This window comes from Protopterus annectens, chromosome 4.part0 (assembly GCF_019279795.1).
Source record: "Protopterus annectens isolate FY-2018-M chromosome 4.part0, PAN1.0, whole genome shotgun sequence".
NCBI classification, from domain to species: Eukaryota; Metazoa; Chordata; order Ceratodontiformes; family Protopteridae; genus Protopterus; species Protopterus annectens.
In genome coordinates, this window is record NC_056733.1 from 655886247 (window position 1) to 655905169 (window position 18923).

General features: G+C 38.3%; 1 protein-coding gene across 1 annotated transcript in view; it reads right to left on the reverse strand.

Moving 5' to 3' along the window:
• ALDH2 (aldehyde dehydrogenase 2 family member) overlaps positions 1 to 18923 on the reverse strand; it is a 1229710-nt gene that overhangs the window by 373654 nt on the left and 837133 nt on the right. The window contains exon 8 of the mRNA XM_044068619.1: positions 38 to 140. Coding sequence (XP_043924554.1) covers positions 38 to 140 — 103 coding nt within the window. The remainder of the gene's footprint in view (positions 1 to 37; positions 141 to 18923) is intronic.

Below are 18923 nucleotides of genomic sequence, written 5' to 3' on the forward strand. Positions count from 1 at the left end.
CAGAGTCAAAAGTACAGACAGAAAAAACAAATCTTACTGTCAGCATCAGAGAAAATTATGTTTGGACTTTTTCCTCCTAGTTCTAGTGTCACTTTCTTCAGGTTGCTTGTCCCAGATGCTTTCTGGATGATGTGACCAACCTGCAAAATAAAAATGTTAAGTTTAACCTTTCTAATGGTTTCATTCTACTGAGATTAACAGGATATTTTTAAATGTAATGCAACTCCCATGTCATTATTGGCTAGAACAGGCCTACTGATCCAAACCCTGTAGAACACTATCAGTATAATTGCTGGCAGTAATTGTAAAACTGCAACATATCCTGCAGAGCTAGTTATAACTCCAACATCTTCCGTCTGAATTCTAAGTAAAGATGAATAAGTCACTGGATGATTACGCTGGGCTGCCAGTGCAGGTGTTCATGGGTGCCATCACATTATGTTTATGTATCAGGCATCCCAGATTTGGGGTTCATGGGTACCATCACATTATGTTTAGATTTCAGGCATCCCAGATTTAAGAATAAGAGTAATGCTGTCAAGACAGCTGACTTGGGACAATGCTGAGGAACTAATGTCTGACTGTCATTTCTAAAGGTGGGATTATGGAGAAACCAGTAGTGACTGGTTGATCAAGCCCGTGTGTTGCAAAATGTCTTAGGGAGCAAACAAAAGGAAAAGCTAAAGCCTAAACAATGGTCCCACCAACCCTAATAAGCAAGTTATCTAAACTGTACTGTCTTGTCACACCTAATCAGGAGACATGAATGCATACGTGTGTAAAAATTAGGAGACAGTTGGAGTGGCTCATGTGAGTGAGTTGTTGTGGGGCAAACAAGATCTGGGGGTTTGGGCGTGGTGCATCCTGGGATAAGGGGGTTGGCCCAGCCAATGAGAGACTTCTTGCTAGTGTATCGGCCGAGTTGGAGCCGAGCCCATCAGTTATGAATGTAGGCGAGATAGGATCGCATTACATCTCACAGTTTAATACAATTAATAAAAAAATCACATAACAAGGTAGAGGGTAATAAGCCCATCTACCCCAAACCGGTTTCGGCTGTAATAGCCTTCTTCAGTGAGTAAACATGAGCAAACCAAAAATCCACTCACACATATATATATATATATATATATATATATATATATATATATATATGTATGTATGTATGTATATATATATATATATATATATATATATATATATATATGCACACACACACACACACACACATATATATATATATATATATATATATATATATATATATATATGCATACACACACACACACACACACATATATATATATATATATATATATATATATATATATATATATATAGTATATAAAACAGTTCATTGGTGCATTCATAATTGGTCATTAAGCCCAGGTGGAAATAAAGCTCCTAACTTAATAATCCGTTTACGTTCCTTAAAATTAAGTATATTGTGCCATCCTGATTTGTCCCTACATTTACCCACAATACAATCTATAACAGTGAAATAAAAAGATGCAGTATTGTGTTTGCACACGTTTGTACAACGCATTAGTAGGACGTTTGTTCCTAATATCACTAAGATGCTCCCCAATCCTGAGACGAAAAGGTGTAGAAGTTTGTCCCACACAGAATGAGGAGCATGGACAAGTGACCAGATAGATAACCCATTCTATGCTGCAGTTAGCCCAAAAGTTGATGTTGAAAACCACCAATGTATTGTGACTACTGAATTCCCTCGGTTTCTGAACCCTAGTGCAATGAGTACAATGAGCACATGGCATGCAGCCTATCAGTGGGCCACCTGTGAGTGTACCTTGTGTTGGGAACCATAAAACTAGGTCCCACCCTCTTATAATGACTAAAGAGGGAACCCAATGTACGTCCTCTCCTGAATGAAAAAGAGCATCTATCACCCAAAAAGGATGTGATCTCTCCTCGGCCATAAAAATGTTCCAATGTCTAGTAATAATATTCATAAACCCCTGTGTATTACGTCCATTTGTGGTTACCAGACGAAGCAAAGGATTAGAAAAACCTCTTGGTTTGTCCTTATATTGTAAAAGCTTAGTTCTGTCTTGAGTGGAAGCCCAGTGACAAGCTGTGCTAATTGTCCCAGAAGGGTAACCTCTCTCACGAAAACGCTGTATCAAATCATCCCTAGTATCTTCAAATGTTTGCTGGCTTGAACATATCCCTTTTTATCCTGAGGAATTGTGATTTGGGGATATTCCGGATGACAATAAACCCAAAACGGAAGTAAATAGCAACTAGATAACACAAACCTAAATGGATGTATTGTAGAACACACTGCTCGTACACCAGGATGCAGCAGAAAAATTTATTAATCCACACGACATATAAAACTCCGGTTAAGCGCTTTCAACTGTTTGCCACAGTCTTCCTCAGAACAGTGAATTCAGCAAATTCATTCCATTTTATAATCACCTTAATTGAATGATTGCATACTGAAAACCGCCAAAATTTTTTTAAAAGCATACTGTCTGTATGGAAGCCTTCATATTGAAATCAATTATTCAAATAAATAAACTTAATTCCTTTTTAAAAAAGCCTTAAAAACTCACATACATTCATAAAAAATAAAAATATTCATATAAAAATATTGTTAATGTGCACAAATTCATATAAATACCTTTAAGTTACACAAATTTAAAACCATGTATAAATGATACATTATTGTAATCAAAAATTAATTATATATATGTTGTGTGTAACTATATAATGTATAGATTTAATTGTGACTGAAGATATATAAAAGTACAGTATATAATAATATAAAGTCTAAATATCTACATAAAACAAAATGTATATCATCACAGTCAACTATGACTGCATGATATCCTACATATAGTAATATGTATTTAGCTAAGGATGTGGACTAAAAAATATTAGAGCTGAAAATAGTGCGCCCTGAAACTACCAGCATATTTTCTAAACATATGTAGATCACAAGTTAACTAATTTCATAAAAGAGCTAGAAATGGTTTGATGCTGATGTAATCGTTCAAACCAGGTTTTCTAGTCGAGTCAGTAAGTATCTGCCATCTACTTTCTTTGAGGGCCAACTCCATTTTCCAATTACCTCCAAATGGTGAAAAATGGACCTGATCAATAATGGTAAAATGAAAAGTGTGGTCAGTGCCTTTCTCTGAGATGTGTCTGTATAGGGCATTTTTTGTGTCACATTTTTGTATCCTGTACTGATGTTCGTACATACGCTTCTTCAGCTGCCTTTCCGTTTGCCCTATATAGTGTGCGTTACATCGTGTACATAAGGCCACATATACTATCCCTTTAGAATTACAGTTCCCCGTCATACTTGTGATGTAGGTGCAATTAATATCATCCAGCCTGAAGGCTTTGGCTTGATTGATATATCTACATTGTTTGCACCTACCACATTTAGTTGTTCCTTTGTGACCTTCACTATTGTCTTTGTACCTGGTTGTACTTGTCCTCTCCAACAGACGTTTAACATTGGGAGCTGTCTTATATACGTATTTGGGAAATTTGCCTAAAATCTCTTCCATATCCAGAGCAGCTCATAATTCCCAATGTCTACTAAGAATGTCTGTTATAATATGTGTGTGTGGCGTGTACATCAAAACGCAAACTCTCCCACTTAATGCACTCTCCTTCTCTTTCCTTTTTTCCATACAGTAGTTACCTAGAATTGGAGTATATGTAAGTTCCCACTGACCTTGTACATAATTAATCACCTCAGTAACCAACTTTTCTGGATAACCTCGGTCCAGAAAAAGATTTTTAATACATCTAAGTTCTGTCTTCATAAGGTCCTTTGTGGATGACATCCTAGCTACTCGGATGCATTGACCTTTTAATATGTTCTTGAAGACATGAGGAGGGTGATTACTGGTGTAATGAATATAATCATTAGAGAAAGTAGGCTTTCTGTAAACTTTAGAAATGAAGCCATCCTCATTATGACTGATAGATGTGTCTAAATATGAAATTTCACTACAACTGTAACTATGAGTAAATTTCAAAAATTCTGTAGTAGAATTAAGAAATTTCATAAATTCCTCTAGTCTCTCCACTGATGTATTCCATAGAATGAAAATATCATCTAGGTACCTAACGTAATAGGAAATGTCAGGATAGAATTCACTCTTAAATACGTACTTCGACTCCCATTCAAGCATTACCAGGTTTGCGTACATGGGAGCACAAGCTGCTCCCATGGCCACTCCCCTGCTCTGCTTGAAATATTCTCCTTGAAAGGCTAAAAAATTGTAATCTAATACCAACCCCATCATGTCACAAATCAGATTGATTTTATCCCAGGGAAATCCTGAGTATTTTCGTAAACTACTGGCAAAAAACTCCAAACCTTCATCTTTGGGAATACTTGAGAATAAATCTTTAATGTCTATTGTAAGATATATTAAATTTGAATGCCATTTATCTTTAGTCAGGTCTCCCAAAAACCTCCAAGAATCTTTCATAATATGAGGAATGGAATCATAAATATTTTTTAGCCATCTGTCAATCAATTGACCTATCTTAAAGGTTTTAGATCTAGATCCAGATACTATAGGCCGAAACGGGGGGTTGTCCAAAGATTTGTGGACCTTAGGTATTCCAACCATTTTTGCCAAGATAGGATAGTCAGTCTTTAAAAATGTGTATGTATCATTAGATATCCTATTATCTATCAAATATTCCCCTATACATAAGTCTATTCTTTTGTGTCCAATGTTTATTTGGTTCATGGATATATTTTCATAATTTCCTGACTCATATAGAAGGTTGTGTATTGCTTCATTGTATTCGTTAGTATAAAAAATAACTGCCCCACCTCCCTTGTCGGGCTTCATGATTCTAATGTCTCTGTTACACATGAATTTATCCAGACTATCTCTCTCTAATGATGATAAATTATCATCATATTTAATCCTATCTTTCTTAATGTTCTTGTGTACCCAGTAGATATCATTACAAACCATTTTTCATAGTTGAGTATAAGAGGGGTCACGGGATATGTACTTTTCCTGAGGTACCTGCTATACCAATAGAATTCCCTTCCTTGTTGATGTTAGTATCAGTATTTTTATCAAATTGTACTGCTAAGTTAAGTCTTCTACAGTACATCTTGACCTCCTTAATGTTGTCAACTACGTTCATCCCAGTCATGGGAATAAATTTCATTCCCTTACTCAATAATTTGACAAAGTCAGTATCTATCCCAATCTCAGTGTAGTTATACACTTTAAACCCTTCATACACAATTATGTTAGGACGTTGGTTGTCGATGTTAGTCTCCTTACAAACTGTACCCTCCTTATAAGTATTATTACTATCCTTGTTACTCTATTCAAGGTAAGATCATAGTATGGTAACAATATAAATCCACTATTTGTTGTATTTTCATCAGGATGTAAGGATATTACTGACAATTCATTGCATGTTTCTCCAAATCCTTAGTCAGTACTTGTGGGGATTTCTTGCTGGAAAACCTCCGAAAATTTTCTTCCCTAAGTTACCCTTAGATGGTTTTTTCATGCTATGATAATTGTTCTGATTACTATCAGGGGTTCTATATGAGGGCCACACATAAGCTCTATTATTCTTGTACAGTTCTAACACGTATTTTTCTTTTTCCACCCTGATATTTTATTATCTGTTACTGTATATTGTTTTGTATAACTCCTTCCAAAGTTCAAAATCATTGTGATTAATAATAGTGATTCATACTTTCCACCTCATTGGTCAATTTAATAAGCTTTTCATCATAACATTTGATCAGTAGTTTAATATAAGCGTAGCCGTCAAATAAATCATTAAATTCTTTAATGGTGTCTAACCCATATTCTATACCCGCGGTAATTTGAAAAATCTCAACCCCTTGGGTACTACCTTAATTTAAGACACCTAGCCAAGTAACTACAGTCTACTTTGGTGTTTTATGAGCCACAAGTTTTCTGCCAAAACGGTATATTAAATCCTCAGAGATGCATATGTCTGCTCATTATTTGTATATTTTTTTTGTGCAAAATATTATACCAGCGTCAAAATCAACACTGTCATCTAAAACTGCTCCATCAATCCATCCTCGTTGCATTCTCTTATAATATTTTTTTGTTACAGTTCCTTGTTTTCGTTCAATATTCACCTTTTCATGGTTGGTAATAATTTTAGTATTGGTTACAACACCGGTGTATTGTGAGAAGCAGTCTGTATTACAGTACCTTTTGGGCATGGCCTTTGATTTTCCATGTCCATATCTTGACGAAGAGGATCCGGTCGAGCTCGTTTGATGTTTTTCCGCCCTACTAAGGCTGAAATCAAGCGTGAAATCCTGCTCGGACCGCGTTATGCGGTGATCGCTGAATAAATGGCCAACATCGTTGTTAGCCAAGTCCAGTCCTTCTACATTATTGGCTTTATCCTTATCAGGTAAATCAATGGTGCTAGTGGCATCTACGGTTTGTCGAACGCCATCAGTATCTCTTAGTTCTTTGGGATAGCCACAATCAGGTGTGCGTAGTACTTCGACCACATACTGTTCGGGAGATGACGCTAATACAACGGCTTTACGTTTCATACATTCAGCTTCCCCTGAATTACTTGTCTCAGCCGTCTGATTCGAACCCTTCCATCACTTTATTGTTTTGCTTTTGCTTTTCAGTAGCGGTCAAACCAGTAACCAATTCCATAAGTCTGACTGCTTTTGTAAAGTAGACAAATCAGCTCTTAGTGAATCGACATCATCCTTGCACAATAAGCAGGAACAGGTTCCACTCCATCCATCTCGACTCAAACCCAAAACGAGTAAATAGCAACAGATAACACAAACCTAAATGGATGTATTGTAGAACACACTGCCGCATCAGGATGCAGCAGAAAATTTATTAATCCACACGACATATAAAACTCGGTTAAAGCGCCAACTGTTTTACAGTCTTCCTCAGAACAGTGAATTCAGCAAATTCATTCCATTTTATAATCACCTTAATTGAATGATTGCATACTGAAAACCGCCAAAAATTTTTTAAAGGCATACTGTCTGTATGGAAGCCTTCATATTGAAATCAATTATTCAAATAAATAAACTTAATTCCTTTTTAAAAAAAGCCTTAAAAACTCACATACATTCATAAAAAATAAAAATATTCATATAAAAATATTGTTAATGTGCACAAATTCATATAAATACCTTTAAGTTACACAAATTTAAAACCATGTATAAATGATACATTATTGTAATCAAAAATTAAGGTATTTATATGAATTTGTGCACATTAACAATATTTTTATATGAATATTTTTATTTTTTATGAATGTATGTGAGTTTTTAAGGCTTTTTTAAAAAGGAATTAAGTTTATTTATTTGAATAATTGATTTCAATATGAAGGCTTCCATACCGACAGTATGCCTTTAAAAATTTTTTGGCGGTTTTCAGTATGCAATCATTCAATTAAGGTGATTATAAAATGGAATGAATTTGCTGAATTCACTGTTCTGAGGAAGACTGTGGCAAACAGTTGAAAGCGCTTAACCGGAGTTTTATATGTCGTGTGGATTAATAAATTTTTCTGCTGCATCCTGGTGTACGAGCAGTGTGTTCTACAATACATCCATTTAGGTTTGTGTTATCTAGTTGCTATTTACTTCCGTTTTGGGTTTGAGTCGAGATGGATGATCCAGTGGAACCTGTTCCTGCTTTATTGTGCAAGGATGATGTCGATTCACTAAGAGCTGATTTGTCTACTTTACAAAACGAAGTGCACAGACTTATGGAATTGGTTACTAGTTTGGTAACCGCAACTACTGAAAAAGCAAAAGCAAAACCTAATAAAGTGATGGAAGGGTTCGAATCAGACGACGCTGAGACAAGTAATTCAGGGGAAGCTGAATGTATGAAACGTAAAGCCGTTGTATTAGCGTCATCTCCCGAACAGTACGTGGTCGACGTACTACGCACACCTGATTGTGGCTATCCCAAAGAACTAAGAGATACTGATGGCGTGTTCGATACAAACCGTAAGATTGCCACTAGCACCATTGATTTACCTGACAAGGATAAAGCCAATAATGTAGAAGGACTGGACTTATTTAACAACGATGTTGGCCATTTATTCAGCGATCACCCGCATAACGTGTCCGAGCAGGATTTCACGTTTGATTTCAGCCTTAGTAGGGCGCGACAGGAAAAACATCAAACCGGAGCTCGACCGAAGGATCCTCTTTCGGTCAAGACATATGGACATGGAAAATCAAAGGCCATGCCGCCCCCAAAAGGTACTGTAATACAGACTGCTTCTCACAATACACCGAGTTGTTGTAGAGCCAATACTAAAATTATTACCAACCATGAAAAGGTGAATATTGAACAGAAAACAAGGAACTGTAACAATAACAAAAAATGTATTATAAGAGAATGCAACGAGGATGGATTGATGGAGCAGTTTTTAGATGACAGTGTTGATTTTTTTGACGCTGATGTAGATATTTTGCACAAAAGAAAATATACAAATAATGAGCAGACATATGCATCTCTGAGGGATTTAATATACGATTTTGGCAGAAAACTTGTGGCTCATAAAAACACCAAAGTAGACTGTAGTTACTTGGCTAGGTGTCTTAAATTAAAGGTAGTACCCAAGGGGTTGAGATTTTTCAAATTACCCTTGGGTATAGAATACGGGTTAGACACCATTAAAGAATTTAATGATTTATTTGACAGCTACGGCTATGCTTATATTAAACTACTGATCAAATGTTATGATGAAAAGCTTATTAAATTGACCAATGAGGTGGAAAGTATGAATCACACTATTATTAATCACAATGATTTTGAACTTTGGAAGGAGTTATACAAAAAACAATATACAGTAGCAGATAATAAAATATCAGGAATTGTGGAGAGAAAAAATAGAAAAATTACACGTGATTTAGAACTGTACAAGAATAATAGAGCTTATGTGTGGCCCTCATATAGAACCCCTGATAGTAATCAGAACAATTATCATAGCATGAGAAAACCATCTAAGGGTAACTTTAGGGAAGAAAATTTTCAGGGGGGGAGGTTTTTTCCAGCAAGAAATCCCCACAAGTACTGACTAAGGATTTGGAGAAACATGCAAGTGAATTGTCAGTAATATCCTTACATCCTGATGAAAATACAACAAATAGTGGATTTATATTGTTACCATACTATGATCTTACCTTGAATAGAGTAAGTAACAAGGATAGTAATAATACTTATAAGGAGGGTACAGTTTGTAAGGAGACTAACATCGACAACCAACGTCCTAACATAATTGTGTATGAAGGGTTTAAAGTGTATAACTACACTGAGATTGGGATAGATACTGACTTTGTCAAATTATTGAGTAAGGGAATGAAATTTATTCCCATGACTGGGATGAACGTAGTTGACAACATTAAGGAGGTCAAGATGTACTGTAGAAGACTCAACTTAGCAGTACAATTTGATAAAAACACTGATATTAACATCAACAAGGAAGGGAATTCTATTGGTATAGCAGGTACCGACCTCAGGAAGAAAAGTACATATATCCCCGTGAGTAACCCTCTTATACTCAACTATGAAAAAATGGTTTGTAATGATATCTACTGGGTACACAAGAACATTAAGAAAGATAGGATTAAATATGATGATAATTTATCATCATTAGAGAGAGATAGTCTGGATAAATTCATGTGTAACAGAGACATTAGAATCATGAAGCCCGACAAGGGAGGTGGGGCAGTTATTTTTTATACTAACGAATACAATGAAGCAATACACAACCTTCTATATGAGTCAGGAAATTATGAAAATATATCCATGAACCAAATAAACATTGGACACAAAAGAATAGACTTATGTATAGAGGAATATTTGATAGATAATAGGATATCTAATGATACATACACATTTTTAAAGACTGACTATCCTATCTTGGCAAAAATGGTTGGAATACCTAAGGTCCACAAATCTTTGGACAACCCCCCGTTTCGGCCTATAGTATCTGGATCTAGATCTAAAACCTTTAAGATAGGTCAATTGATTGACAGATGGCTAAAAAATATTTATGATTCCATTCCTCATATTATGAAAGATTCTTGGAGGTTTTTGGGAGACCTGACTAAAGAAAAATGGCATTCAAATTTAATATATCTTACAATAGACATTAAAGATTTATTCTCAAGTATTCCCAAAGATGAAGGTTTGGAGTTTTTTGCTAGTAGTTTACGAAAATACTCAGGATTTACCTGGGATAAAATCAATCTGATTTGTGACATGATGGGGTTGGTATTAGATTACAATTTTCTAGCCTTTCAAGGAGAATATTTCAAGCAGACCAGGGGAGTGGCCATGGGAGCAGCTTGTGCTCCCATGTACGCAAACCTGGTAATGCTTGAATGGGAGTCGAAGTACGTATTTAAGAGTGAATTCTATCCTGACATTTCCTATTACGTTAGGTACCTAGATGATATTTTCATTCTATGGAATACATCAGTGGAGAGACTAGAGGAATTTATGAAATTTCTTAATTCTACTACAGAATTTTTGAAATTTACTCATAGTTACAGTTGTAGTGAAATTTCATATTTAGACACATCTATCAGTCATAATGAGGATGGCTTCATTTCTAAAGTTTACAGAAAGCCTACTTTCTCTAATGATTATATTCATTACACCAGTAATCACCCTCCTCATGTCTTCAAGAACATATTAAAAGGTCAATGCATCCGAGTAGCTAGGATGTCATCCACAAAGGACCTTATGAAGACAGAACTTAGATGTATTAAAAATCTTTTTCTGGACCGAGGTTATCCAGAAAAGTTGGTTACTGAGGTGATTAATTATGTACAAGGTCAGTGGGGACTTAAATATACTCCAATTCTAGGTAACTACTGTATGGAAAAAAGGAAAGAGAAGGAGAGTGCATTAAGTGGGAGAGTTTGCGTTTTGATGTACACGCCACACACACATATTATAACAGACATTCTTAGTAGACATTGGGAATTATGAGCTGCTCTGGATATGGAAGAGATTTTAGGCAAATTTCCCAAATACGTATATAAGACAGCTCCCAATGTTAAACGTCTGTTGGAGAGGACAAGTACAACCAGGTACAAAGACAATAGTGAAGGTCACAAAGGAACAACTAAATGTGGTAGGTGCAAACAATGTAGATATATCAATCAAGCCAAAGCTTTCAGGCTGGATGATATTAATTGCACCTACATCACAAGTATGACGGGGAACTGTAATTCTAAAGGGATAGTATATGTGGCCTTATGTACACGATGTAACGCACACTATATAGGGAAAACGGAAAGGCAGCTGAAGAAGCGTATGTACGAACATCAGTACAGGATACAAAAATGTGACACAAAAAATGCCCTATACAGACACATCTCAGAGAAAGGCACTGACCATACTTTTCATTTTACCATTATTGATCAGGTCCATTTTTCACCATTTGGAGGTAATTGGAAAATGGAGTTGGCCCTTAAAGAAAGTAGATGGCAGATACTTACTGACTCGACTAGAAAACCTGGTTTGAACGATTACATTAGCATCAAACCATTTCTAGCTCTTTTATGAAATTAGTTAACTTGTGATCTACATATGTTCAGAAAACATGCTCGTAGTTTCAGGGCGCACTATTTTTAGCTCTAATATATTTTTTTGTCTACATCCTTAGCTAAATACATATTACTGTATGTAGGATATCATGCAGTCATAGTTGACTGTGATGATATACATTTTGTTTTATGTAGATATTTAGATTTTATATTATTATATACTGTACTATTATATATCTTCAGTCACAATCAAATCTATACATTATATAGTTACACACAACATATATATAATTAATTTTTGATTACAATAATGTATCATTTATACATGGTTTTAAATTTGTGTAACTTAAAGGTATTTATATGAATTTGTGCACATTAACAATATTTTTATATGAATATTTTTATTTTTATATGAATTTATATGAATGTATGTGAGTTTTTAAGGCTTTTTTAAAAGGAATTAAGTTTATTTATTTGAATAATTGATTTCAATATGAAGGCTTCCATACAGACAGTATGCCTTTAAAAAATTTTTGGCGGTTTTCAGTATGCAATCATTCAATTAAGGTGATTATAAAATGGAATGAATTTGCTGAATTCACTGTTCTGAGGAAGACTGTGGCAAACAGTTGAAAGCGCTTAACCGGAGTTTTATATGTCGTGTGGATTAATAAATTTTTCTGCTGCATCCTGGTGTACGAGCAGTGTGTTCTACAATACATCCATTTAGGTTTGTGTTATCTAGTTGATATTCCGGATGATATGTCGGGGGTGGAAGCTAGTGGCATGCAAAAGTGAGTTGTACTCGGGGAATTTCCTGAAAACCTATGTAGCTAAGGTATCATCAGGATTCCTGCTAACTTCAACATCAAGAAAAACAATTTTCGATTTATGAAAATTCAGTTTAAATTCAATTCCCCAATTGTTGTCATTAAGATAGACAATAAACTCATGTAAGTATGTTTCATCCGACCTCCACACCACCCAACAATCATCCAGATATTGCCTCCAAATATCTATTTCATCAATGTATAAATTATGACTAGTCATAAATTATAACCTCCTTAATGTAGGCCATAAATAGGTCAGCACAGATGGATTGCTGTACTCTTGACCTGCCAAAAACATTGGTCCTGGAAGTAGAATACATTACTAGTAAGAACATATTCAGCCAGGCATACCAAAAAAGTATTAAAGCCTGGTTGGTACAAACCAGATCTTCCCAACCAAAATTCCAAAGCCAGCAAACCTGTCCAGTGGGGAATATTTGTGTAGAAAGAGGTTACATCCAGGGTACACATAAGCCAAAGAGGCTCCAATTACACGTCAGATATAATATCCAAAAACTGAGTTGTATCCTGAATTCTGGCCCGTACCATAGATAGTAGTGGTTTGAGATAATGTGTTAAATATTCAATAAGTGATTCAGTGATGGATCCCCGCCCTACTATTGGTCTACCCGGAGGACATCTAGCGTCCTTCTGTACTTTGGGTAGTAAGTAAAAATACTGTTTATTCGGGGATGAAACCAACAACTGATGTCTAACAGAATCAGTAATTATGCCCTCTTCCTTGGCTTGAGTAAAAAAAGAATCAATTTTATTCTTAAAATGATTAGTTGGATCCAATGGAATAGCTATAGAATACCTGTTATCACCAAATCGTCTTAATGCTTTTTCATTGTAATTGACCCAATCCTGAACCACTATCGCACCACCCTTGTCTGCTGGTACAATAACAATCTCCTTGTTATTCTTAAGATCTTCTATGCATTGTACCTCCTCCTTGGAAAGATTGTTATAAGAATCCTGAAATTCCCTGAGGTTACAATGTAAATCTTTTAAGACATTGGCCTGAAAAATGGATACTATATGTGACATAGGTGGAGTAAAAGTAGACCTTTTAAACTTAAACTGGAACTTCCTGAGTTGTATCATTTTCAAAAAACAATTTAAGATTAAGCAAACGACAGAAATTGACCACATCCTGTGCTAAGGTATATTCTGGAACAAAAAAGCCGGTGACAAAATTAAGGCCTTTGTTTAAAACTTTAATTTGCAAATCAGAGAGGTGTACAGAGGAAATGTTGTGTACATTCATATAGTCAACTAGTGTTCGATCATCAGTTGTAACAGACCCTCCAAACCCCCTACCGGTTTGGCGTTTCTTATGCTTCCTCCCCACTCGTCTGTACCTGAACCCAAATGGTGTGACAAACTCCTTCTTTTGGGATCAGGTGAGGCATCTGTGTGGTTACCCTCCCCTTCAGTATTGGAAGATGTCTCATCCCCCGATGTGTAACTCAATGACTCTGAATTTCGTTTCAAAATAGATTTGGATCTTTTTCTCTTGGGGGATGAGGATTTATTGCTCGGAAGCATGAAATTGACATTCCTAGGCATATCAAATGGTTTGCCTCTTTCATAATCCCCTACGTCCCTTTGAAACTTTTTAAGTTTCGTATCCTTTAAAATTTGTTCAAGCTTGAGTAACTCTGTAGTTAACTGATTAACCCGAGAGGAAAAAGACCCGCTTGACTCAAATTTGTTGACCTCCATGCAAAGTGTTTCCACCTCCTGAATCCCTTGTTCATAGGTTCATAGGTAGATACTAGGCTATCTGCCATAGGGCATTTATAAGCCTAGCCAGAGTGTATTTGGCTTCCGCCTCCCTATTAGATTAGCCTACTGTGCCTCTGTAAAGTAGGTCATAGAAGGGGTTTACTATTGAAATGCCGATCCGGCTATGTGCGACTCGACTTGCACGAAGGCGGAAGAGCGAATGTCACCGCGGTCGAACCCAATTGTGCGAACGGCATATCATCGCCCCTGCGTGAACAATGGTAGCATGGGTGTGGAGGTGTTGTGCGGCCGGTAATGTCGAATGCCCGTCGGTTGCAAACGGTTTTTGCGGTTTCGGTTCGCGTAAATGCGTCGCAGAAGTGGCCGTTTGACCATGTTCAATCGCAATTTCAATAGTAAACCCATAGAAGGTACCCTTTTAAGATTAGTTTACTGTGCCTCTGTCTAGCAGGGACACAGAAGAGATCCCAGGGGTGAATTTGCGATTTCCCATCCACGTGTCCAGATTTCGCTTGAAGAGGGTCAGTGAGGGGCTATGTCTAACATGAACTGGGATTCTATTCCAGAGTGAGGGGAGCCTCTGGGAAATGAATCTGTCCCTCCAGCATGTCCTATTTATTTTTGTGCTGAGGTTTAGGTCCCTGGAGCTTGTAGCTCTAAGGGACTTGGATTTTTTGAGGTGGAGCATGTCCATTAATTCTGGGTTTGACATGGCTTTGTACGTCAGGCATAGATCACCTCTGAATAGGCGGTAAGCAACTGAGTAGAGCTGGAGTTTCTATAGTCGAGCTGCATAGGACATCTGTATGTAGCCCATGATCCTCTTGGTGAGGTACTTTTGGGGTCTCTCCAGTTGCTGCAGGTGTCGGGTAAGGTACATCCCAAAAGGAGCATTGATTTCAATTATGGGCCTGATGAGTGACGAGTAGAGGGGCACAATGACCTCTCTTGATCTAGATGTGAACCCTTTCGTGATAAGGTGGGCTATATAGAAGGTCTTTCTAACCACTTTGGCAATGTGATTATCAAAGGAGAGATTACTATCTACGTTGGTCCCCAAATCTCTAATTACTTCTTCCATACTTAATGGATTACCACCTATGTGGTAATTTGTGGGCACCTTGTTTTTCCCAAAGGGGATGACTATGCACTTTTTAGCACTTAGCTTGAGGCTGTGGCTCTGGCACCAAGCATCCGTCTCTGTGAGACCCTTTTGGAGGATGCTTGTGTCAGCTGGAGATTCGATTATGGCCCCCAGTTTGCAGTCATCTGCGAACTTTGTCAGCCATAATCCCCCCATGTTAGCCTGAACCTCAGAGAAGTATATATCGAACAAGAAAGGTCCCAGAACTGAGCCCTGTGGGATGCCACTTGTAACTGGTTTGGATTCAGACATGGCACCTGCGATTCTGACCATGTGGGTTCTATCTCTGAGCCAGTTTGCAACCCATCTTGTGATATAGGGGTTGATAATTAAGCTGGTAAGCTTATTTATGATGCCCGAGTGGGGTATTGTGTCAAAGGATTTTGTGAGGTCCAGGTAGGCTGTGTGGACTACCTTGCCCTCATCTGTGGCTTTGGTAACTGTTTCAAAGAAATCAACTAGGTTTAAGAGGCAAGATCTGCCCTTAAAGCCGAATTGGGTAGGGTCCAGTGTCTGGAGGCTCCCAATGTCTTTGTTTATGAGTTCCATGATAATACGCTCTATAGCTTTACAGACCAGACTAGTCAGGCTTATGGGGCGATAGTTTCCGGGGTCTGTTGTGGCACCACCTTTGTGGAGTGGGACCACTGTAGCTGTATGCCATTCTTTGGGTACATATCCTGTAGTAAGGCTAAGTTTAAACAGTGACTTAATGTGAGGGTTCAGTTCTTCTTGGAGCTCGTGTAAAACACAACCTGGGACACCGTCCGGTCCCACAGATGCTGTGTTTTTTGCTTTGGAGAGGGCAGCTTTCACCTGTGCATCTGTGATGTCAGGGAGGTTACATTCAGTTGGGATAGGCATTTGCTCCTTTGCGGGGGGGGGGGGGGGGGAGTTTGCGCTGAATCTGTCTGCCAGGATGTTGGCTATGTCTGTAGGTTTGGTATATTTTGTACCGTTATGCAACAATTCAGAGCATATCTGGGAGTTTCCGCCCATGTTCCTGACATAACTACAGAAGATTATCTTTAGTGTCTAGGGCAATTTTTCTTTCGAAGCTGGCCTTTGATGATTTTATGAAGGATCGAAGTTTCTTGCTGTCAACCCGTTCATAAAAAACAGCTAAAGCAGCCAGAAATCCCATGAATGCAGATTGTTCAATCTGCGTCCATTCATCAGTTAACTGTTCATCAGTGTTGTGTACCAGGGGCTGTACCTTCACCCTAAGACCCCGTGGTGTAATCTTTTTGAGTTGATAAGCCTTGAACAGACGGTCCAGAGACCCTTCATACTTTTACCCAACTTAAAAAAAACATAGTTTTGCATTGTATATCCGGGTCCTGAGTCACCCCCATGGATTGATTATCCACGTCAGATAAACCTAGACCAAAAATGGCCAAATCATTCATGTCCGAGGCCAAACCTTTAATAAGTGGAGTCAAGGCCATGTTGAAAAAATATATATAAATGTTATAAACAATACTAATGAACTAGTCAATTATGCCAACAACAGTGATAAGACCAAAATCTCCAATCAAAACCATCCGTTTAAAGAAATATGTATCAATTACTTATGTACTCACCATAATAGATGTATGTGGCCCATCTCGCCTACATTCATTACTGACGGGCTCGGAGCCGAGAATCGGCTCCGACTCGGTCGCTCTAACTAGCACAAAGTCTCTAATTGGCTGGGCTAAGCCTGTATCCCAGGATGCACCACGCCCAAACCCCCAGATCTTGTCTGCCACAATATAATCATTACACATACATAACCCCACAGGAACACACAGCAAGAAGAGAGAAAAAATAATATCCTCAGAAGTGTCTAAGAATATAAATTTCCTCCAAGTCCACCAGGAAAGGGGAAGGTGGGTGGGTACGTAAGAATGTAGGCGAGATGGACCACAAACATCTATCGTTATGGTGAGTACATAACTAATTGATGTAATGTGGTCCTATCTCGCCTACATTCATTACTGACGGGACAGCGTCCCTAGCACCTATATCCTGGGAGGCTCATGGGAAAACACTCCTGAGCACCGTAGAACCAAAGGAAGCCCGGCCTCTAGAAGCCACGTCCAGCTTGTAATGAGAAATAAAGGTGTGTGGGGAAGCCCAGGTGGCTGCCGCACAGATTTCATCCAAAGAGAGCCTAGCATGAAAAGCCACTGAGGTAGCCATAGCCCTGGTAGAATGCGCCTTAACTGGGAAAGGTAGATCTCTATGTGTAAATAAATGAGATACAGTCCTTAATCCACCTTGCAATAGTGCCTTTGGTCACAGGGCTACCAATCCTGTTCTCTGAAAAGGACACAAACAACTGATCTGATTTCCTCTCTTGTTTTGTCCTGTGCAAATAAAACCTCAGTTGTCTATGTACATCCAATTGGTGAAATTTGAATTCTGCCTTGTTTGAAAAGTGTGGGAAAAACACCGATAACTCAATGGATTGGTGAAGAGAGAAGGTAGAAGAAACCTTAGGAAGAAAGGAAGGGTTGAGTCTCAAGGATACTCTATCCTTATGAAAAATCAAATAAGGAGGTTTAACAGAAAGGGCTTGAAGCTCTGATACCCTTCTGGCTGAAGTAATGGCCACCAGAAAGGCTGTCTTCCAAGACAAATATTTTAATTCACAAGTGGCTGCAGGCTCAAAGGGAGAAGAAGTTATGGCTCTAAGCACCAAGTTTTAATCCCATGGCAAAACTGGCTGTGAAACTGGGGGATGAAGTAACCAGGCTCCTTTTAGGAATGCTTTACACAGTTTATGGCCCATGAGGGAAGGCTCATATGAAATGTGAAAATTAGAAATTGCCGCCAGCTGTACCTTAATAGTGGAGGCAGCGGAACCTTGTCTGAAAAGCGTCGCCAAAAAATCCAAAACTGCCGTCACAGGGGCTGTAAAGGGATCTAGATTATGTGACTGCGCCCAGATAGCAAATCTCTTCCATTTACTGGAGTACATCTTTCTAGTGTATGGCTTGTGGGAAGAAGATAGGATATGTACCACTTCCGGTGTAAAGAAAGCTGTCTGACTAAGGACGGAAGTGGAGAAGCCAGGCAGTGAGCTTGAGGGTTCGCAGGGTTGGGTGGAACTGCCCTGACAGATGAGTCAATAGGTCTGGAACTGGCTCCAGAATCCAAGGACCATCCATGAGATATCTCCATAGAAAGGGTAACCAAACTTGACGGGGCCAGTGTGGTGCGATCAAAATAATTTTGCTTCCCAAGGAAGTTGCCTTCTGAATCACTCTTGGCAGCAGAGGAAACGGGGGGAAGGCGTAGAGCAGAACGGGGGGGGGGGGGGGCACCCGTGGACTAGAGCGTCCCTGGGTGACTCCCCCTGAGGGGGATCAGAGTGAAGTAACTGCTGCACTTGACATTGAGGGGACTGGCAAAGAGGTCGCAGCAAGGTAAACCCCACCTGGAGAAGATCTGAGCAGCAACTCGATCGTTCAGGGACCACTCGTGAGGCATCCGAATAGCTCTGGTTAGCCTGTCTGCTATCACACTGGACTTCCCCAGAATGTGTGTTGCCACAAGAAAGCGTTGGGAAGACACAGCCCAATTCCACACTCTCATGGCCTCTCTGCAAAGGGGATAGGACTTGGTTCCC